The following is a 24,566-nucleotide window of genomic DNA, read 5'->3' on the forward strand; positions in this document are numbered from 1 at the left end:
AGGGTAGTGATAAATTGGGAGTACTCGGAATGGTCCAATGTGGAAAGTGGGGTCCCTCAGGGTTGTTCTGGGACCAATCCTATTTAATTTATTCATAAATAACCTGGAGGATGGGATAAACAGCTCAATCTCAGCATTTGCAGACAATACTAAGCTAAGCAGGGCAATAGCTTTTCCGCAGTATGTGTAAACCTTGCAAGAAGATCTGAACAAATTATTGGGATGGGCAACTACATGGAAAATGAGGTTTAATGTGGAAAAATGTCAAATAATGCATTGTGTGGCAAAAACATGAATGCAATCCACTCACTAGGGAACCTTTGGGGGAATCTAGGATGGAAAAGGACCTGGGGGTCCTAGTAGATGACAGGCTCAGCAGTGGCATGCAATGCCAAGCTGCTGCAAGCAAAGCCAATAGAATATTGTCATGCATTAAAAAGGGAATTAACTACAGAGATAAAACGATAATTCTCCTGCTCTACAAGTCTCTGGTCTGGTCGACATGGAGTATGCTGTCTAGTTCTGGGCTCCAGTCCTCAGGAAGGATGTGCTGGGAATGGAGAGAGTATAGAGAAAAGCAACAAAACTAGTAAAGGGACTGGAGGATCTTAGTTATGAGGAAAGATTACAAGCCCTGAACTTATTCTCTCTGGAGAAGAGACGCATGAGAGGGGACATGATTTCAATGTACAAATACCGTACTGGTGTCTTGATGTTCGGGTCGAACATAAGTTCGACTTGAATATCATGTGTTTGACCGTTCGCCAAAGAGCGAACATTATGGGGCGTTTACGGCAAATTCAAGCACTGCAGAACGCCCCATAATGCACTGCGAGATCGCAGTGCATTGCTGTATGATGATTGGCCAAAGCATGCTCTGCTAAGAGAGCCATAATTGGCCAAAGGCAGGGTGTCTTTGGCCAATCATGGTGCAGAGGGACTGAGTCCATGCTCCACTCTATATAAGGCTGCTTACATGGTGGCTGTGTGTAGTGTTGTTGGTGTGGACAGATATATATATATATATATATATATATATATATATATATATATACACACACACACACACACACAGTCTCATGTATGTATATATATATTACAGTGTGTACAGTTTCTACTACACTTTTGATGGTGTACACAGTATCTAATACAGTGTGTACAGTTTCTATTACACTTCTGGTGGTGTACACAGTACACAATACAGTGCAGCTGTAGTACAGTTGCTAATAGACATGGGCGCAGTAAAAAAATGTGTTTTGTTTCGTTCCGTACAAAAAAAAAATCGTATTTCGTAATTCGTGTACGAAATTCAATTCGGATTCGTATGAAATACAAATTTTCGTTAGATTCGTAAACTTTTCGTTAAATAACGAAAGTTCGTTATGATGAATTTATCATTATGAGGGGCTCCCACCATCCCTGTGCTGTGCTGACTTCCTGGGTTTTTTAACTTTTAGGTTTGTTAACTTTTCGAAACATTTCCGAATGTTCGTTATGATGAATTTATCATTATGAGGGGTTCCCACCATCCCTGTGCTGTGCTGACTTCCCCTGATTGGTGAACGAAACACCAGTCATGTTTCTGTTAACTTGGATCCGAAATTATGAAATTTGTAAGCATAGAAATTCCCAGTGGCGGAATTATCAGGGTCGCACCAGTCGCATTTGCGACTGGGCCCTTGAGTTCCGCCAATGTAGGGGGGCCCGCTGCCGCCCGGGAGATAGACATGCCCGGGAGATAGATGGGCTGCTTTGCCTATCTTCTCCTCCCATCCTCTGCTCTCAAACTCACGGGCACAGTCCCCGCCTACTCTGCCCATCCTCTCCGCCTATCTTCACTCACAGTCTTTTGTCACCGCCTGTACTCACGGGATCAGTCCCCGCCCGCCCCGCCCATTTTCTCCGGCTCCGCCTTCACTCAAGGCCACGCCCATCCTCTGTCACCGCCTGCACTCATGAAATCAGTCCCCGACCGCTCCGCCCATCTTCTCCACCTTCATTCAAGGCCCCGCCCATCTTCTCTGTCACTGCCTGCACTTATGGGCACAGTCCCCGCCATCTTCTCTGGCCCCGCCTTCACTCACAACCCCCGCCCATCCTCTCTGCTCACCCAAGCAAGACAGCAAGGAAGAGGAACCACAAGTGATCTGCAAGTGAGTGGCACCCATGCCTCAATATCAACACTGCCACTGATCCCCCCCCCCCACACCACTACTGTCACAGGCACCCCCCACACCACCACTACTGTCACTGATTCCCCCACACCACCACTACTGTCACTGATCACCCCCACACCACCGCTACTGTCACTGATCCCCCATACCACCGCTACTGTCACTGATCCCCCCCACACCACCGCTACTGTCACAGGTACCCCCCACACCACCGCTACTGTCACAGGTACCCCCCACACCACCGCTACTGTCACAGGTACCCCCCACACCACCGCTACTGTCACAGGTACCCCCCACACCACCACTACTGTCACTGATCACCCCCACACCACCACTACTGTCACTAATCACCCCCACACCACCGCTACTGTCACTGATCCCCCCCACACCATCGCTACTGTCACTGATCCCCTCCACACCACCGCTACTGTCACACGTACCCCCCACACCACCACTACTGCCACTGATCACCCCCAAACCACCACTACTGTCACTGATCCCCCCCACACCACCACTACTGTCACTGATCCCCCCCACACCACCGCTACTGTCACTGATCCCCCCAACACCACCGCTACTGTCACTGATCCCCCCCACACCACCGCTACTGTCACAGGTACCCCCCACACCACCACTACTGCCACTGATCTGCCCCACACCACCACTACTGTCACAGGTACCCCCAACACCACCACTACTGTCACAGGTACCCCCCACACCACCACTACTGCCACTGATCACCCCCACACCACCTCTACCGCCACTGATCCGCCCCACACCACCACTACTGTCACAGGTACCCCCCCACACCACCGCTACTGTCACAGGTACCCCCCCACACCACCACTACTGCCACAGGTACCCTCCAAACCACCACTACTGCCACTGATTCCCTCTCCCCACACCACCACCACTGATACCCCCAACACAACCACTACTACCACTGATTCCCCCCTCTCCCACACCACCACTGATACCCCCCACACCTCCACAACCACTGCTGCCACTGATCACTGCTGCCCCACCATGACCACTACTGTCACTGATCCCCCCACACCACCGCTACTGTCACTGATCCCCCCCACACCACCACTACTGTCACAGGTACCCCCCACACCACCACTACTGCCACTGATCCCCCCACACCACCACTACTGTCACTGATCCCCCCCCACACCATCACTACTGTCACAGGTACCCCCCACACCACCACTACTGCCACTGATCACCCCCACACCACCACTACTGTCACTGATCCCCCCCCACACCACCGCTACTGTCACAGGTACCCCCCACACCACCACTACTGCCACTGATCACCCCCACACCACCACTACTGTCACAGGTACCCCCCACACCACCACTACTGCCACTGATCACCACCACTACTGTCACAGGTACCCCCCACACCACCACTACTGTCACAGGTACCCCCCACACCACCACTACTGTCACTGATCCCCCCCACACCACCACTACTGTCACTGATCCCCCCACACCGCCACTACTGCCACAGGTACCCCCCCACACCGCCACTACTGCCACAGGTACCCTCCAAACCACCACTACTGCCACTGATTCCCTCTCCCCACACCACCACCACTGACACCCCCAGCACAACCACTACTACCACTGATTCCCCCCTCCCGCAAACCACCACTGATACCCCCCACACCTCCACAACCACTGCTGCCACTGATCACTGCTGCCCCACCATGACCACTACTGTCACTGATCCCCCCCACACCACCGCTACTGCCACTGATCCCACACTCCCCACCGCGGCCACTCATCCCATCTCTCCCTCACCACTGCCACTCATCCCATCCTTCACCACCGATGCCACTGATCCTATCCCTCCCCCACCACCACCGCTGCCACTCATCCCAGGGGCGTAACTACAGGGATCACAATTGCATTAGCGCACATGTTGCCCCTGAACACCTGGATGGGGTGGGGGCATTTAGAGGAACAAATCCCCTCAATTTTTCTCCTGCAGCCACTAAAAGTCTGCATCTCCTCCTCTCCCTCTGATAGGCATTAAGTGGCTGCAGGAGGAAAATGGAGGGGATTTGTTCCCCCTTCTATCCAGGTCCTGTTCCCTCGGGATCAGTGGGAAGGGCCCTGGCTGGAGGTCAGAGGGGCCCTCCGTGGTTTCTTGCACCGGGGCCCTGAAGGTTCTAGTTACGCCACTGGAAATTCCCTTAGGGTTCCCACAATCCCTGTGCTGAGTTCCCAGGTCTGTACACCTGCTGTGTGTCCATTATGAGGGGTTCCCACCATCCCTGTGCTGAGTTCCCAGGTCTGAGTGTACGCCTGCTGTGCCCATTATGAGGGGCTCCCACCATCCCTGTGCTGTTCTGACTTCCTGTGTTTTTAACCTTTAGTTTCATTAACTTTTTGTAAAAATAACGAAAGTTTGTTATGATGAATTTATCATTATGAGGGTCTCCCACCATCCCTGTGCTGTGCTGACTTCCTCTGATTGGTGAACAAAACACCAGTCATGTTTCTGTTAATTTGGATCTGAAATTCGTTAACAAAATTTCGTATTTTGTATGAAATTCGTAAGCAGAGAAATTCCCATAGGGTTCCCACCATCCCTGTGCTGAGTTCCCAGGTCTGTACACCTGCTGTGTGTCCGTTATGAGGGGTTGCCACCATCCCTGTGCTGAGTTACCGGGTCTGTACACCTACTATGTGTCCGTTATGAGGGGTTCCAACCATCCCTGTGCTGAGTTCACCAGCTGTGCCCATTATGAGGGGTTCCCACCATCCCTGTGCTGCGTTCCCAGGTCTGTACACCTGCTGTGTGTCCATTATGAGGGGTTCCCACCATCCCTGTGCTGGGCTTACTTCCTCTGATTGGTGAACAAAACACCAGTCATGTTTCTGTTAATTTGGATCCGAAATTTCGAAATGCGATAACGAAAATTCGTATTTCGGATGAAATTTGTAAACATAGAAATTGCCATAGGGTTCCCACCATCCCTGTGCTGACTTCCTGGGGTTTTAACTTTTAGGTTCATTAACTTTTCGTAACAATTACGAATTTTTGTTATGATGAATTTATCATTATGAGGGGTTCCCACCATCCCTGTGCTGTGCTGACTTACTGGGTTTTTAACTTTTAGGTTTGTTAACTTTTCATTAATTAGGAAATTGTCGTTATGAATTTGGATCCGAAATTCGTAAACGAAATTTCGTAATTCGTTCGGAATTCGTATGCATAAAAATTCATATTTTGGATTCGTACGAATGTATAAATTTTCAGAAAGTCGTACGAATTTTCGTTTCGTACGAAACTAATCACACATGTCTAGTTGCTAATATAGTGCCGGCAGTGTACACAGTATCTAATACAGTGTGTACAGTTTCTACTACACTTCTGGTGGTGTACACAATAAAGTGCAGCCATAGTACAGTTGCTAATTCAGTGCAGGCGGTGTACACAGTATCTAATACAGCGTGTACAGTTTCTACTACAAGTCTGGTGGGGTTGTGTACACAGTATAAAATACAGTGCAGCTGTTGTATGATTCCTAATACAGTGCAGGCAGTGTACACAGTATCTAATACAATGTGTACAGTTTCTACTACACTTCTGGTTGTGTACACAGTATAAAATACAGTGCAGCTGTTGTACAGTTCCTAATACAGTGCAGGCGGTGTACACAGTATCTAATACAGTGTGTACAGTTTCTACTACACTTCTGGTGGTGTACACAGTATCTAATACAGTGTAGTGTGGTGTTGCAAAACAAAATATACTTTAAAAGTTCCTTGGTGTGGGCCTTTTTCAACACGTGTGCAGCAGATTGCACCATTGCTGTTTGCAACCTATGTCTGAAGCGTGGCCAGAACAGCATTGGCAACAGCACTTGAAAGACCCATGTCAAAGAAAAAGGCAGACTTCTCCTTGCCCCTCATCATCCAACCCTACTATACCCCAGTCCTCTCAAAAACCTGCACTGAGAGGAATGAAAGTATAGCAATAGGTGTCCCAAGTACTTGCAGTCAATCTGCTAACAGTACACCACCATCTGATTTGATCTGAATCACCATCTGATTTTAGCAGGCAAATTTCCCTACCCCAGTTGCTGAACCATAAAAATAAATTCAATCCCAGCCATCCATATGATCAGTGCCTAAATGCTAGCTTGACCAAAATGCTAGAACTGCAACTGCTGCCTTTTCAGCTGGTAGACTCTGCCCCCCTTCGTGAATTTGTGGAATGTGCTGTACCTCAGTGGCAGGTTTCAAAACGCCATTTCTTTTCACGGAAGGCCATTCCAGCTCTCTATCGGTATGTGGAAGGCAATGTTTTGGCCTTGTTGGACAGGGCAGTCAGCAGTAAGGTGCATAATACCGCTGACTCATGGTCCACCAGGCATGGACAGGGACGTTACCTTTCCTTCACGGTGCACAGGGTATCTCTGCTGGCAGCCAGGAAGGATGCAGGACAGGGTTCAGTGTTGTTAGAGCTTGTTCCACCACCACACCTCCAAAATGCTAGCGGTGATTCTGCCACAGCTCCACCACCTCCTCTTCTTCCGCAAATTTGTCCTCTGAACCAGCAGTGCACCGTAAGCGTTCAAGAGGCTACACAAGCAGTCATGCTAAAAGATGCCATGCGGTGCTTGAGTCGGTCTGCATAGGGGACAGGAGCCACACTGGGGCAGAGATTCTGACAGCTCTGCAGGGGTAGGCTCAGAGATAGTTGACGCCACGCCAGGGGCTGCACACACAGCTGAGGGCCATCAATGAGTACCTGTGCTTGTATGGCACCAGGATAGGGTCAGGGGAGCTTGAGTTCTTTTTGACACACCAGTGGCTACTGATCAAGAATGTATGCACTGTCCTGTCACCATCTGAGGAGGGCACAATGGATGAGTATTGCTGAGTATGGATGGATGGATGAGTATTGCTGAGCATGGATGGATGGATGAGTATTGCTGAGCATGGATGGATTGATGAGTATTGCTGAGCATGGATGGATAGATGAGTATTTCTGAGCATGGATGAGAATGGATGGGATGGATGGATGAGAATTTCTGAGCATGGATGGGATGGATGAGTATTTCTGAGCATGGATGGGATGGATGGATGAGTATTTTTGAACATGGATGGGATGGATGGATGGCTGGAATGGGCACAGATAAGCGCTGTGGGCAGTACACATCCAGACCACAGCGCTGCTGCACCCGATCTCTCCCTTCTCCCTGTACCAATAGGTATGGGGAGATGAGAAAGGAACTGGATGTTTCTTTACAAGTGATCGCTCCATCATTTGACGGAGCGATCACGTGGTAAACGGCCGCTGTCATATACTGTATATATATATCACTGATTAACAATCAAAAGTATTCTGAATGTTTATTAGTAGAGTTCATCTGTTTATCTGTATACTCCACCTATACAGTGCCTTGCGAAAGTATTCGGCCCCCTTGAACTTTTCAACCTTTTGCCACATTTCAGGCTTCAAACATAAAGATATAACATTTTTATTTTTTGTGAAGAATCACCAACAAGTGGGACACAATTGTGAAGTGGAACGAAATCTATTGGATAATTTAAACTTTTTTAGCAAATAAAAAACTGAAAAGTTGTGCGTGCAAAATTATTCGGCCCCTTTACTTTCAGTGCAGCAAACTCACTCCAGAAATTCAGCGAGGATCTCTGAATGATCCAATGTTGTCCTAAATGACTGATGGTGATAAATAGAATCCACCTGTGTGTAATCAAGTCTCTGTATAAATGCACCTGCTCTATGATAGTCTCAGGGTTCTGTTGAAAGCGCAGAGAGTATCATGAAGACTAAGGAACACACCAGGTAGGTCCCTAATACTGTTGTGGAGAAGTTTAAAGCCGGATTCCCAAGCTTTAAACATCCCAAGGAGCACTGTGTAAGCGATCATTTTGAAATGGAAGGAGTATCAGACCACTGCAAATCTACCAAGACCTGGCCGTCCCTCTAAACTTTCAGCTCAGACAAGGAGAAGACTGATCAGAGATGCAGCCAAGAGGCCCATGATCACTCTGGATGAACTGCAGAGAACTACAGCTGAGGTGGGAGAGTCTATCCATAAGACAACAATCAGTCGTACACTGCACAAATCTGGCCTTTATGGAAGAGTGGCAAGAAGAAAGCCATTTCTCAAAGATATCCATAAAAAGTCTCGTCTAAAGTTTGCCACAAGCCACCTGGGAGACACACCAAACATGTGGAAGAAGGTGCTCTGGTCAGATGAAACCAAAATCAAACTTTTTGCCCACAATGCAAAACGATATGTTTGGCGTAAAAGCAACACAGCTCATCACCCTCAACACACCATCCCCACTGTCAAACATGGTGGTGGCAGCATCATGGTTTGGGCCTGCTTTTCTTCAGCAGGGACAGGGAAGATGGTTAAAATTGAGGGGAAGATGGATGCAGCCAAATACAGGACCATTCTGGATGAAAACCTGTTGGAGTCTGCAAAAGACCTGAAACTGGGATGGAGATTTATCTTCCAACAAGACAATGATCCCAAACATACAGCAAAATCTACAAAGGAATGGTTCACAAATAAAGGTATCCAGGTGTTAGAATGGCCAAGTCAAAGTCCAGACCTGAATCCAATCGAGAATCTGTGGAAAGAGCTGAAAACTGCTGTTTACAAAAGCTCTCCATCCAACCTCACTGAGCTCGAGCTGTTTTGCAAGGAAGAATGGGTGTCATGAAAAGGTCCACCCGTTGATGGCGCTGTTGATCTCTTGGATTGCAGTACCAGTGTCCACCAGCGGGTGTCTTCTAACACCCAGGGCCTGTAATAAGAGGACCTACCTTCTGGTGGCACTATTGGATCCTTGGACTGTAGTACCGGTGCCCACCAGCGGGTGTACTCCGGCAGTGTGGAGCAGACAGCACCTTCTGCGCTCAGCTGTTACGTGAGAGTAATCATCGGTAGTCTTATAAATACCCGGCAAGCCCTAACATGCTTGCCTTGGTATCGCTCTCTCCATGTGCCCTGAACCTTGGAACCTGAACCCTGTATCTACCTGACCTGTTCCTTTCCAAACCTTAGCCCATCCTGGACCTGTCCCTCTTGCCTCCTGCTACCTAGATCCCTGCTCTGCAGCCCATCCATCTGTCCTTACCCATCTACTGATTCCCCGGTGTATGACCTCGGCCTGGCTTTCGTTGACGTCTCTGGTAGTTCCCATTTATTGTGTGTATATGTATATATATATATATATATATATATATATATATATATATATATTACTTGTTGTTGTGGTTGGTAGTGCACTGTTTGTTTTCACTTTCCTTTTATTTATAATAAACACCTTTGTTATTTCACTCACATGCGTTTTGGGTTTACTCTGTGCAGTCCACACAGTCTGTTCTAATAATTCCCTGATAGTATACCAAGGCCATCCCTGACCAGACGTGGCTGCATTGAGGAACCATCCTGACCTGTTAGTCTGCCAATATGGATTTCAATGAAATCACATATTATTCTCTGCTGGCAGAGGAGGATGGTGAATATTGTCGCCAGCTTCTAAAAAGGTGGACTAGTGACCAGCTGATGGAGACCATCTGATCAGCTCATTCCCTGGTGGATCAGGGCTACATGTCATTTGAGGATGTTCAGCCCTTAATCCAATTATGTGCAAAGCCAGCCCTGTCATGTTATCCCGAAGTAAGTGGTTATTTTTCTCCCCCCTTCAATTTGGGCCAAGTTGAATCTCTGGTATGGTTGTTAGAGGATGATCCAGCCTATTTCATGGAATGTTATTCCTCTTGTCCACAGCAGGTGTTGTCTGATTGCATCCATTCAGTGCAATCTCTGGTTAGTCAGGCTGTGTGTGAATCAGTGTTTGTTCAACCTGTGCTACAGGCATGGTCAGGTCTCCTGCATTTAGCCAAGCCACAACATTCCAGCCCTGTCATTAATCACCTGCCTTCCCAAGTATCTATCTCCCCATTGCCTATGGCAACCTCAGGTACAGCCCAGTCTACTCCACTTCCTACTAAATAGTTCTATCCTGTCACCAAGTGTAGCACCTATCCTGCCTGCAATCCACCTGCCTCTTCTCCTCCACCTGTAACAATCCCACAAAACCCTCCTCCTGCCACTGTTCCTTGGTCTTCCTTTTGCCCAGACACTTTCTTTTCTTACAGCCCTGCACCTACATACAAAGCTGCAGTGGCTAAGTCAAAAAAGAAACAAAAGTTCTTTCCGACCCGCACAATCCTGCCAGTAACCCAACCCGCCTCCGTACCAACCAACCCGCATGCATGCTACCCAGCCTGACGTCCCAGCTACCCAGCCTGACGTCCCAGTGCCTGCCCTCCAGTCCAATGTGTCAGCCTTCCAGTCTGATGTCCTGTCTCCTGCCTTCCAGTCCAACGTGCCAGCCTTCCAGTCTGATGTCCTGCTGCCTACCTTCCAGTCCAACGTGCCTGCCTTCCAGTCTGATGTCTTGCTGCCTGCCTTCCAGTCTGATGTCTTGCTGCCTGCCTTCCAGTCTGATGTCTTGCTGCCTGCCTTCCAGTCTGATGTCCTGCTGCCTGCCTTCCAGTCTGATGTCCTGCTGGCTGCCTTCCAGTCTGATGTCCTGCTGCCTGCCTTCCAGTCTGATGTCGTGCCAGCCTTCCAGCCTGATGTCTCTGCTTGCCAGCCTGATGTCTCTGCTTGCCAGCCTGATGTCTCTGCTTGCCAGCCTGATGTTCCAGCTTGCCAGCCTGATGTTCCAGCTTCCCCGATTGAAGTCTCTGCTTGCCAGCCTGATGCTCCGGCTTGCCAGCCTGATGTTGCGGGTTGCCAGCCTGATGTGCCAGCTTCCCAGATTGGTGTCTCTGCTTGCCAGTCTAATGTTCCGGCTTGCCAACCTGATGTCTCTGCTTTCCAGTCTGATGTGCCAGCCTTTCCGTTCGATGTCTCTGCTTCTCAGTCTGATGTGCCAGCCTTTCCTTTAGATGTCTCTGCTTCCCAGTCTGATGTGCCAGCCTTCCAGTTCGATGTCTCTGCCTCCCAGCCTGATGTGCCGGATTTCCAGTCTGATGTGCCAGCTTCCCAGCCTGATGCTTGGATATTGGTGTTCCAGTCTCAGCCTGAAGTTTTTCGGTACACGTGTCTCGGTCTGCTGGGTCGGTGCCCGCTACCCGGTCTGCTGGGTCAGTGCCCGCTACCCAGTCTGCTGGGTCGGTGCCCGCTACCCAGTCTGCTGGGTCGGTGCCCGCTACCCAGTCTGCTGGGTCGGTGCCCGCTACCCAGTCTGCTGGGTTGGTGCCCGCTACCCAGTCTGCGGAGTCGGTGCCGCTACCCAGTCTGCGGAGTCGGTGCCGCTACCCAGTCTGCGGAGTCGGTGCCCGCTACCCAGTCTGCGGAGTCGGTGCCCGCTACCCAGTCTTCTGAACCAGTGTCCATTAACTGGCCTGTTAAGCTTGTGCCCGTTATTCGGCTTGCCGGACCAGTGCCTGGTGTCCAGCTCGCTGAGCCGGGGCTCGTCACCCAGCCTGCTGGGCCGGGGCCCGTTACTCAGCTTGCTGAGCCAGTGCCTGTGATCCGGCTTGCCCTTACAGTACTTGCTGTTCGGCCTAAGGACCCGGTGATTGCTGCCCAGCTCGACAACCCGGTGATTGCTGCCCAGCTCGATGACCCGGAGTCCGCTGTCTGCCCTGATGTGCCCGCTGTCTGCCCTGATGTGCCCGCTGTCTGCCCTGATGTGCCCGCTGTCTGCCCTGATGTGCCCGCTGTCTGCCCTGATGTGCCCGCTGTCCGGTTTGAAGTACCCGGTACCCAGCTTGACGTTCCCTCATCCGTGTTGTGGTTTGAGGCCATTAACTTTGGACAATTACACCTAGTTGGAGCGTCCGGTCATGAAAAGGTCCACCCGTTGGTGGCGCTGTTGATCTCTTGGATTGCAGTACCAGTGTCCACCAGCGGGTGTCTTCTAACACCCAGGGCCTGTAATAAGAGGACCTACCTTCTGGTGGCACTATTGGATCCTTGGACTGTAGTACCGGTGCCCACCAGCGGGTGTACTCCGGCAGTGTGGAGCAGACAGCACCTTCTGCGCTCAGCTGTTACGTGAGGGTAATCATCGGTAGTCTTATAAATACCCGGCAAGCCCTAACATGCTTGCCTTGGTATCGCTCTCTCCATGTGCCCTGAACCTTGGAACCTGAACCCTGTATCTACCTGACACGTTCCTTTCCGACCCTGAGCCCATCCTGGACCTGTCCCTCCTGCCTCCTGCTACCTAGATCCCTGCTCTGCAGCCCATCCATCTGTCCTTACCCATCTACTGATTCCCCGGTGTATGACCTCGGCCTGGCTTTCGTTGATGTCTCTGGTAGTTTCCATTTATTGTATATTGTTACTTATTATTACTTATGTTATACTTATATTACTTATATTACTTGTTCCTTATTACTTGTTACTTATATTACTTGTTGTTGTGGATGGTAGTGCACTGTTTGTTTTCACTTTCCTTTTATTTATAATAAACACCTTTTGTTATTTCACTCACATGCGTTTTGGGTTTCCTCTGTGCAGTCCACACAGTCTGGTCTAATCATTCCCTGATAATGGGCAAGAATTTCAGTCTCTCGATGTGCAAAACTGATAGACATACCCCAAGCGACTTGCAGCTGTAATCGCAGCAAAAGGTGGCTCTACAAAGTATTAACGCAAGGGGGCCGAATAATTTTGCACGCCCCACTTTTCATTTTTTTTATTCGTTAAAAAAGTTTCAAAAATCCAATAGATTTCGTTCCACTTCACAATTGTGTCCCACTTGTTGGTGATTCGAAACAAAAAATAAAAATGTTAAATCTTTATGTTTGAAGCCTGAAATGTGGCAAAAGGTTGAAAAGTTCAAGGGGGCCGAATACTTTCGCAAGGCACTGTAAATATGTACAGTAAGCTTAGTCCTTAACTAATATTGAAAATAAAAAAAACAATTAAAAAGGAATGCTTTCATTGGTTGTCTTTTTTGAAAATAATATTCCCTTGTAACAAGAAACAATATCATGTAAAAACAGAGAGAACAGAGAAAGAACCTGTAGCTAGTTTTATTTTGTATGGTATCATGAGGCTTCTCTTAATGGGCTAGCGGTATAACGATTAGTTGCCAGACAGAAGTCTGAAAACATTTGCCCCAAGGGCAACTAATTGAGCCCACAATACAACTAAGCAATACAATTATATGTGTTTCTACGATTCGCAGTTACATGGGCAGGGCTTACTGTAGCACTTAATAACATTAATACAATTATATTGATTAAAAAGACTATCAGCACTATAGTACGACTGAACACATTTATTATATACACACATTACAAAATACAGTATATACAAAATGTCTATGCATGGTCTAATAAGGGGGATAATACTGTCTACTTTGAGCATTCACTGTATCAACAAATTATTCTGATATTTTTCATATTTACTTTAAAGATTTTGAAGTTATTGCCTTTATAATGCTTATTATCTTTTGTTATCTTTCTGACTTAAAATATTTTAGATATATACTTTCCATTTATTAATGCAAATGCAGCTTATATATCATGAAAAATTGGTACCTTGGGTTAAATTGCTGCTAATACTCTATTGATAGAAAAGGGTTATTAATACATAAGGAGGGGATAACTGTCCACAGGATATCCACAAAATAATAAAGGCCCATCCCTTGGGCTAAAATGCCTTGCTGTCATAATCATTAATGACCCGACTTAGAATCCACTTGACACACACACACACACACACACACACACACACACACACACACAGCACAAAGCTGTACATACCACCAAGGACTGTCTGAAATTATAAGACCATTTTGATTGAGTACTTTTTGTTCAGTAGTACCCAAGAATGAACTGTCTAAATTATGTCTGGAATATTTGTACACTTTATTTAATGTGCATGGAGGCCAAGTGGACAGCTGCAATGCATAACTACAAATTATAGCTATTTTAAATCCTGCTTGTTCAAATGTCTGGAACTTTAGAGAGTAGGGACTGTGCAGTAAAAATGACTTCATGATAGAGAGATAGATAGATAGATAGATAGATAGATAGATAGATCAAACTCAAGTCCAGATTAGCATTAAGCAGGCTCCAACCCCACAGCTGGTAATTAAAAAAATGAAGGAATGCAACGCTATCAAATATACTGCAAATAACATTTATTCATTTATTCATAACATACGTTCATACATGCACACACACACACACACAATATATAGCTGCTAGATTATATGAAGATTGATTTAGAGGGGACAACAAATCTTTGGCTCAAGTCTCAATCTCTGGTAACCAATTTACACAGAGGATCAGAAGATGTCAATGCATGATAGTGAATTTTGGTTTGATAACCTTCTTCTGCCTTTTTTTTTATCTCTGGGTGTCAATTTCCTTTACAACTTCTGGTCTAAGAGAGACTATCCAGTTCTATGTTTGTTTGGTAATGCAAGGAATTTAAATTTTTCGTGAGCAGTCAAGTAAATGATTCTGGATGGTAGCCTGATTTAATGTTTACACATTTTCACAATTTTTTATTTATTTATTTTTAGAAAGAGTAGGTAAGAGTATTAGCCATGTAATTAGGTAATAACACAAATATTACAATTCCTTGAGTGCCCCTGTATTCTCCTGTCTCTTTTGTAGTGCTGCCAAGATGTGCGGCTATAATGTACCAAGCTGAATTGCACAACAATCCTTTAGCAGTGTTGATTCTCACGCACTGAAGAGTCTCTTGTGTGCATCAGGAGAGAGAGAGAGAGAGGGGTAAAAAGGATTGTAAATATTTGCGCTACTGAATAGCCGAAGTTCCCGCTGGAAAAATTCTTGTTGTCATTAATTTGATTCCCGAGAATTAAAAATACTCTAAGATATGCAACTTTCAGTTTAAAGTAATCTTTCAATCAATTTACAAGTAAAGAGAGAAACATATATTTTTCATAAATGTCATGGTACCACAAAATGATCACCTTATTGGTGTGTTCTAGGGTAAAATGGGCATTGCAGTATATACCCTCTCTCTTGTATACCTTTGGAACTTGTTTATATATAAACTATAGAATTGAATGTCATTTAACTATGATTCAATCAATCCTAACTCATATCTGTATTGTAAACATTTCATCTGACAGTTTGTCTACAGATGGGCATAGTATTAAGACTTCTATTTTACAAAGAAATTCACCCAAATATAGTGTGGTATAGTATAATTGTGGTCCACTGATCATAATCTGTGACCATCAATTATAGTTAGTGTATTTTGGGCATTGCAATATATACCCTCTCTCTTGTATACCTTTGGAACTTGTTTTATATACTAACTATAGAATTGAATGTATACACATACACCAGTGGTTAGATAGACGATGCTTGATGAACAGAAGCAATGATAGATATATGTCTATATATATCTATCTAGCTCCCTATATTGATGTGTGTGTGTGTGTGTGTATATATATAATATATATATATATATATATATGTGTGTGTGTGTGTGTGTGTGTGTGTGTGTGTATCTGTGTGTGTGTATGTGTATATATATCTATCTATATCTATATCTATATATACATGCACACACACACACACACAGAAAGAGAGAGGTTATTACAAAAGCATCACTAATACCTGACACTTCTGCCATTCAGATTCCATCCATAATAGGTCATTGTTAATTAAACGTAAAAAATCAATTTCTGCCTATATGTTTGAAGCTCATTCATAGTTAATTTATACATATCCGGTACGCCATAACACAAACTTTAGCAACCCATTGGGATATCCATGCAATAGATAGTAACATACACAGACACAACACACACCATCTACAGTACTGTTCAAAATACGATCTCTTGCACATACTGTCTATCAAACTGTTATCTAGAAACACATATTTAAAATATGACCCTATAATAGTAATACTTTGAAAATAATTATTACCTGGATGGAATCGTTCTTGCTCAATGGTGGAAGTATTTTTCAGGCAGGGTAGAAGATGATCTTGAGAAAAAACAGAATCGGAATAAATTGGATCAGGCTTGCCTTTGTCTGTGGTTTGTGACGGTCGTTCCTTCGACCTGCAACCTAAAGAGAAAGGTAGAGAACATTTACCAAATACTGCAATATTATTGTAATTATTACGTTTGAAGTTAACCATTGCTATTATTCTCACATATTCTTTCAATGGTAACATATTTTTACATAAGTACAGTATGTAGTCCTCACATACTTTACTTGACAATACATACATATGTAAATATATATTATTTTATTTTTTTAGTCCAAGAGGTTTTCTTAGTGTTAAAATGGGTATGAAGTAACAAAGACATGTGCCTATATTGTAGGTATTTAGTCAAAGGAATAGATACGACAAGGTCTCTGCAATACAGGCATACCCCACTTTTAAGTACACAATGGGGTTTATTTACAAAACCTAGCTAGAAAAAGCTAGAAAGTGCAAAATCAGTCTCACGTTTGCATAGAAAACAATGTGCTACCAGGCTTTATTATGAAAGTTTAATTGAACAAGCTGGAGTTAGAAGCTCATTGGTTTCTATGCAGGAGTGAGTCTGATTTTGCACTTTCCAGCTTTAGTAAATAAACCCCATTATGTACTTAAAAGTGGGATATGCCTGTGTAGCATACACAGAAGGAATGTATTACATAGACAATTGGCAAGTTACCAATATGCTGAAGAAAAATGAAATGAGAGACTAAATGAGATTCTTTGCATAAATAAGTTCATAATTTACAACCCACAATCCATAACAAAGCCCGTATATTTAGAATATAATCAGTTAAGAAACTATGAGAACCTTAACTAAAAGTGTCGTGTGCCGTCTCAAATATAGCTATTGGATAGAGGACCAGCGTTCAAAAAAACTACCGACAATCTTTTGTCTGATGTTCTCATCATGTGAACTAGCCGTTAGAGGTAACGGATCACAAATGAGTATATAACGCTGCAGATTGAGTATATAACACATAACAACCAGTGTTCACAATAAAGTAGGAGCTGCGTCTAATGGGCAGCAAGTGGAAGATGGCATAAATATATTTTTTATTTTTAGGATGATCACTAAGAAAGAAATCATATGGTTGGTAAGGTAACATACACTTTTCAATTAAAGTTTACATCAAGAAAAATGTAATTACAAATGCTAAGTTACTAAAAAAAATGCAAGCATTTTCAAATGTAAGTTGTATGTCTTTATATGTCTTTAGATGCAATGGCTTTTTTTTTTTTGCTAGAAATTAGTTTGTACAAGATTTACCTTTCCAGCTTACCCCTTTGAGCTCTGCACATCAAATTGTTATTCACAGATCTAAGCCTTTACTTTTTATCTCTAAGAAGCTGCAGTCAAATCATTTGGTTGCCGAAGGAACAGTCATTGGTACTTGAAACATGCGCCTAATTACAGCAGTAACAGCCCCATACAACCCTGGCCAGACCGTCTTTGCACAATTTAGCTGAAAAGACCAAGTGCTATAAATTAGCAGAAGGCTCTGCCTCTAGCTATGACTCTTTCACGCTTATGTAAGAGATGGAGATATATTAGGGAATAAGGAACGACGTGTGAGGAGGAGAGGAAAGTAATAAGAAGTATGACTAACCTACGCTGATACAAACTCGAAATGGCAAACACTGATGTTCATCATTAGCCAGGCAGACTAATACATTACCAAAAACATTGATGTGTATTTAAAACTCCATCTCTACATTTACACAGAATTGAGATACAATTTCTTAAAGTTTGGAATGATTTCACCAAACTAAAGTCTGTAATTATAAATATTCCCTGTCTTAATGCTAATTACTATATATATATATATATATATATATATATATATATATATACATACATATATCTCTATCTATATATATATATATATATATATATAATATATTATATATATATATCTACATCCAACATCTTATTAAATCTATGCCGTGAAGAATTAAGGCAGTGCTAAAGAATGAATGAATGAATAAATGAAATACTTGTATAGTGCACAATGCGGACTGAATCACCTCTAGGTGCTGGGGGACAAAGAGGGTCCAACCCAATACTAACAAGGCGTACCTAATAAGTGGCTGGTGAGTGTGTATATTAACAGGTCAAGGCTCCATGCACACTGAAGCTCCTGTTTTTTGGGAGTTTGGGCATTTTTTTTAACAGCCCATAAACTCCCTTCTATGTTATCCTATGTGTCCATGCAAACATGGACGTTTTTGGATGTTTATTAGCAGTGGAGTTTATGGGCTGTTTTATGAACGCCATAAAATCGCATTCAGGAGTCGTTTTTCTGACCACAAAAAAACATCAAATGCTCATAGAAGCTGATAAACATTGATAAAGGCTCAAAAACGTGGCTCGCCAGCATTTTTTTTAGCATTTTTGATCCATTGAAAAAAAAAAAAATGTAAAGAAAAAGAACGCTAAAAAACGCTAGCACGGAAAAACGTTAATAAACGCTATTGCAAAAACGTTAAAAAAAGTTGGAAGACTCACTGCAAAGCTACTGGCGTTTTTATAACGTTATTTTAACTGTCAGTGTGCATTGAGCCTTAGTGATAATAAGGACATACAAATGTCAATTTATGCCGAATAAACTGTGTCCACCACTGGCGCAGTCCTGGCACACCATTACTGTATAGATCCAGACTTGACTTCTGAATCCCATGTTGTTGCCAGCCAATTACATGCATTTTTTAAGGCTGGATTCACACCTATGCAGTTTTAGTGCTTTTTGCATTTTGTAGATTTGCACTGCAGTCCATTTAACATGGTTTCCTATGGAACACGTTCTGTAGTGCAAATCTGCAAAAAGCACTAAAAATGCATAGGTGTGAATCCAGCCTTTAGACTGATTTACTGAAGGAGTATTTTTCACTGTATCAAAAGTGATCCCAAAGTTCTCATCAAACATCAGTAGGAACTTCAGCATCACTGGGTGTTCAGAGGAGACAGGTCCACTGCTGTTTTAATGAATCACTTCAATAAAGTAAACATGAAAATAAGAAATTAAGTCTCTGTAGTATTACTCGAATTAAGACAATGACTGTTGTTCTAACTCCCCTCTTAATCAATGTTATATGACCAAATGATCCTGCCTGTAGATGACTTTTTTCCACTTGCTTAAACAAGATGACAACTGTGTTCATTCTGCAGTGAAATTGCACAGCAGCGTAGTCACTCTGTGGACAGGTTAGACTTAGATAAACCTGAAGTTTTAAATGGACTTTAAACTAAATTTCCCCTATAACAACATAACTAAATAAAAAGTGCAGCTTTTCAGATGCTCTTTGCTCGAAAATCTAGTGCTGAACAACTCTACTTGGTAGTCTTTGTTCATGAGGGGGCCGGGGAGCTATGTTTGCCATCATTACCTGTTTGGACTGTGCTGGCAGATCTCCTTATCAGTGGTAAAGAAAATTTACACACTGTCTGCTCTAGCAAATGATTTATTATATACAAGCTTGCCTTCTGCATTGTGTGTTAATTAAAGGAAACTCAGCCTGTCCTAAGCCTAAGTTATTCAGAAATGCTTGCAGTCTACCTTGACACCTTTGCCTAAGGCCGGCCGTAGAAGGAGCGATTTACTTTCCTGCAACCATGGGTTGCAGGAAAGAAAATAGCTCAATTCCCCCATCAACTCAGTCAGTGTTGACAGGGGAATCCCTCCCGTGGAGCAATTGTGTTCTCCCAACAAGGGACGGGAGAAGCCGTCCCCACTGGGAGAACACAGTTATTAGTGCTAACAGCTATACCCTGTTTCCCCTGAAAATAAGACCAAGCGTGATTGTCGGTGATGGCTGCAATATAAGCCCTACCCCCCAAATAAGCCCTACCTTGTTTCACCGAAAATAAGACCTACTAGGGCTTATTTGGGGGGGGTAGGGTTTATATTGCAGCCATCACCGACAATCACGCTAGGTCTTATTTTTGGGAAAACAGGGTAACAGCTGCTAGCAATAATCGCATGTAAAATCGCACAGGCTGGTTGTACCCAAACTGGGAGAACACAGTGATTAGTGCTAGCAGTTATAACAGCTGCTAGCAATAATCGCATGTAAAATCTGACAGGCTGGTTGTACCCAAATTGATCGATCAATCAACTTGGGTATATTCAATCTGTCATACATGGTTCAAATCTTGGCCAGTTCTTGCTGAACCGCCCAAGATTCCAACCGTCTATGGCCAACTTTAGAAACAACCAAAAGGTAGGAAATTCTTTTTAGGCATGCTGTGTGAATGGGAACACATAACAAGTATATATTTTTTTTTTTTTTGACTACAAAAGTGTAAACTCAAAAAACAAAAATGTAGTATATTGCAGCTTACCAATCATTAGATGTGGTGGCTGCATTGGTCTTCTTTCCTTTATTTTCACCTGGTGATCCAGCCAGTAACACACTTCCTGTCTTAGTGTGTCTCCTCTCTGGATGGAGAAGCAATGGAGACACCTTTGGACAGCAGCATTGTCAGTCTGGGGAGAGGGTAGTGTTAGATGCACTAGCAGATTGTTGATGGATTTTAATAACAGATTAAAAGTTAACTCCAGTTATAATGTTTTAAGCAGGCCATTATAAGCATCCCTGTCAATGTTAAATGGTTTGGCTGAACCTTGTAACTGGCACTTCTGCTGGACAGCTTGGTCTGTTAAAGGAAGTTGAAAATAAACAGACTTACTGGCCAGATCAACAAGGGGAAAAAATTGATGCAGCCACCACATCTAAAAATGAGCACGCTGCAATATATTACATTTTTGGTTTTGGCTTTAAATACACTTTAAATGGATTTTGCTGAGCAACAGTTTTTTTTTTCTTTTGGTAAAAAGATTTAAACCATCTACAGGCATACCCCACTTTGAAGTACACAATGGGGGTTTATTTACTAAAGCTGGAAAGTGCAAAATCAGACTCACTTCTGTATAGAAACCAATGAGCTTCTAACCTCAGCTTGTTCAATTAAACTTTGGTAATAACCTGAAAGCTCATTGGTTTCTATACAGAAGTGAGTCTGATTTTGCACTTTCCAGCTTTAGTAAATAAACCCCCATTGTGTACTTACAAGTGGGGTATGGCTGTAAATAATATCTGACAGTTGAAAACACTCCTATGAGGGTTATAAATAAACAGAAGCGAACCCTTTATTTACACATTAAACTGAATTTAAGTTAGCAATAAATAAATAAAAGCCTAGCCCCAGCTAGCGCCTTATAAACCGTTACAAAAACGTACATATGTAAAAAAATAAAAAATAAAAAAAAGAATAATAAAAAACAAACTGTGGATTTACTGGCAATGAATGGGGAACATGTAGTTTGCATAAAAGACAAAATATGAAAACGTACACAGGGCTAAAAGCCATAAAAATAAGATAGAACACATGACATCATAGTATCTTGTTTTTATGGCTTTTAGCCCTGTGTACATTTTCATCTTTGGTAATAAAGCATTATATTTTTATGCAAACTATGGTGGTTATTTACGAAAGGCAAATCCACTTTGCACTACAGGTGCACTTGGAAGTGCAGTCACTAAATCTAAGGGGAAGATCTGAAATGAGGGGAAGCTCTGCTGATTTTATCATCCAATCATGTGCAAGCTAAAATGCGTTTTTTTATTTCCCTTGCATGTCCCCCTCGGATCTACAGCAACTTTATTTCCAAGTGCACTCTCAGTGCAAAGTGGGTTTTCCTTTAGTAAATAACCCCCACTGTGTTCCCCATTCAATGTTAGTAAAACCCACTGATTTGTTTTTTTTCTTTTGTACAACTTACTATGGATGAGGCAAACTGAGCGCGATATTACTGAGCAACAGTTTTTTCTTTTGGTAAAAAGATTTAAACCATCTAAACAATATCTGACAGTTGCAAACACTCCTATGAGGGTAATAAATAAACAGGAGTGAAATAAAAAAATAAAAAAAAAGGAAATGAATATACCGAATTGTATCATTACCAATAATAACCCCATATCATACAAACAGTAGGGGGATTTAGCAAAACTGAAGCAGCTGTGCTTGGCAACCAATCAGCTTCTTTCTTCAGCTTGTTCAGTTAAGCTTTGGAAATGAAAGCTAGAAGCTGATTGGTTGCCACACACACAGCTGCTCCAGATTTTGTCAGCTGCAGTTTTGAGCTATAAGACTATAAAGACTTTCAGTGCATCTTTTTTTTTTTTTGTTTCTAAGCTGCTGTTAGTAAAGCTGTCGTTTTCCAGCATGCTTTAACCACTTACCAACCGGCCGCCATCATTATACTGCGGCAGGTCGGCTCCATTGCATGAATCGCCGTAGCTGTAGGTCAGTTCGCGCCATAGATACAGTGGTGCGGAGCCGATGTGTGTGACCGGTGGCCGCAATGTCTGCTGTCCACCCGCCATCACTCCACAGAGAGCCAGAATGGGGAACTGTCAATGTAGACAAACAGATCCCCTTCTGTCAGTAAAGAGAGATCGTCCGTTCCTAGTGATCAGGAACAGCGATCTCTCTCATCCTCCGGTCAGTCCCACCCCCCCCCCCCAGTTAGAAACACCTCCCTAGAAAACACATTAGTGTTAACCCCTTCCCTGCCAGTGTCATTTATACAGTAATCAGTGCATTTTTATAGCACTGATCGTTGTATAAATGTCACTGGTCCCAAAAAAGTGTCAAAAGTGTCCGATCTGTCTGCTGCAATGTCGCAGTCCCACTAAAAATCACTGATTAACGCTATTACTGGTAAAAAAATAAATAATAATAAACATGGCATAAATATATCCCCTATTTTGTAGATGCTATAACTTTTGTGCAATAGACGCCTATTGCAATTTCTTTTTAACAAAAATATGTAGAAGAATACATATTGGCCTGAACAGAGGAAGAAATTAGTTTTTTATAATTTTTTGGGGGATATTTATTAAAAAAATTAAAAATATTTATTTTTTCAAAATTGTCGCTCTTTTTTAGTTTATAGCGCAAAAAATAAAAACCGCAGAGGTGATCAAATACCATCAAAAGAAAGATCTATTTGTTGGGGGGAGAAAAAACAAACGACAATCGATTTTGTTTGGGTACAGCGTCGCACTACAGTATCGCGAAAGAATGGCATGGTCATTAAGGGGGGTAAATCCTTCCAGTCCTTAAGTGGTTAAAGAAGGGGACAGATGACAGCCGTAGATCGGTGGAGCCGCCAGCCCTGTAAGCAGCAGCAGCATCATTGCCATGGCAACCGCAGCAAATAACTGTCTGCATCCAACTGACATGAAGGAAAAGTCTCCGGACAGACAGCGATGTCACGTTGGTCGTAGGAACGATCGTGTGTGTGTGTCCGAAGGATCGCACAATACCTACTTGGTTGCTGTGACGGTTCCGTCTTTACACTGCAATGGGAAAAGTCTTTAGAAAGCAAACAAAAAAAAGCAAAAAAAACAACAAAGATGGAAAAAGAAATAGAAAAAAAGTTGTCCTTGTCTTTAGTGACTGTAAAAATCCGACTTGTTCCGATAGCGATAAATGGGGATCGGCGTGTCTGTGGTGTCCACATAGGAGATGTCAGGGCTCCGTGTACAGGGATGGGGAAGGTCTCGCTGGCTGGAGATGCGGAGCCGTCCGATCGCTGTGTGTGAGCATCATTTATGAGAGAGGAACCCTAGCGGTCTCCCCGTGGAGCGGCTGGAATGCGAGACGTCAATAATGACAGCATGGGCAGCTGACGTCACCGGCCTCCCCCTCCCCGCCCCCTCCCTCGGTGTGACTGTGAGGAGAGGGTGGCTTTCTCCTCATCGTACAGTCTGTGAGTTCCCGCTGAGAGCTGCAGATACAGTAGCTGAGCTTGTGGCGGCTCCACACTGCCATCCTCTGCCAAGCACCTTCATTCTTTAGATTGGTGGAAAGAAGTCTCGCCAAATCACAAGAGGGAGGATAGGAAATGAAAACACATGGTTCTCTGTACACACCATCAACACCCATCACACCACAACAACACACCTAAACAATAAAGGAAACACAAAGAAGGTTGTGTAGGCTCTTTGAGTTTAACCATTTGTCTACGGGGACATTTTATTTATTTTTTATTTTTTTTACCAGGTAAAATCTGCATTTTTGCTTGATTTTACTTTCTAAAAAACAGAGATCCCTGGAGAATAAAATGGTGGCAGTTGTATTTTTTTTTTCATTTGGACAATATTTCTACAGCCATTTATCAAACGCAAATTTCCACGACAAAGTACAATAAAATGAATTTTAGTGCGCACAAACGCTATATGAGGCTCAACAAAAAAACAAGACATTGCCTGTAGTCTTTTCATTTAGGGCCAGTTCACACCAGACGCAGTTCCGTGCGGTTTTTTTTTATGCGCTACAAATGCATGCGCAGTGTTTTCCATGTATTCC

At 43.7% G+C, this 24,566-nt stretch overlaps 1 protein-coding gene across 2 annotated transcripts in view; it reads right to left on the reverse strand.

Annotated features, from left to right (window-relative positions):
• NR4A3 (nuclear receptor subfamily 4 group A member 3) overlaps positions 1-23,975 on the reverse strand; it is a 102,322-nt gene extending 78,347 nt beyond the window's left edge. Inside the window, exons 1-2 of one of the 2 annotated variants that reach the window (XM_077491815.1) lie at positions 23,526-23,975; positions 16,126-16,269 (exon numbers count right to left, since the gene is read on the reverse strand). In XM_077491815.1, the coding sequence (XP_077347941.1) occupies positions 16,126-16,269; positions 23,526-23,718 (337 nt within the window). In that variant the 5' untranslated portion in view covers positions 23,719-23,975. Of the gene's footprint in view, positions 1-16,125; positions 16,270-20,531; positions 20,659-23,525 lie in introns of those variants that run through there. The other variant, XM_077491816.1, reaches the window with a different exon arrangement.
• Positions 23,976-24,566: the final 591 nt, after the last annotated feature.

This window comes from Lithobates pipiens, unplaced genomic scaffold (assembly GCF_037356315.1).
Source record: "Lithobates pipiens isolate NorthernLeopardFrog02 unplaced genomic scaffold, aLitPip1_a1.2 Scaffold_19, whole genome shotgun sequence".
Classification (NCBI taxonomy): domain Eukaryota; kingdom Metazoa; phylum Chordata; class Amphibia; order Anura; family Ranidae; genus Lithobates; species Lithobates pipiens.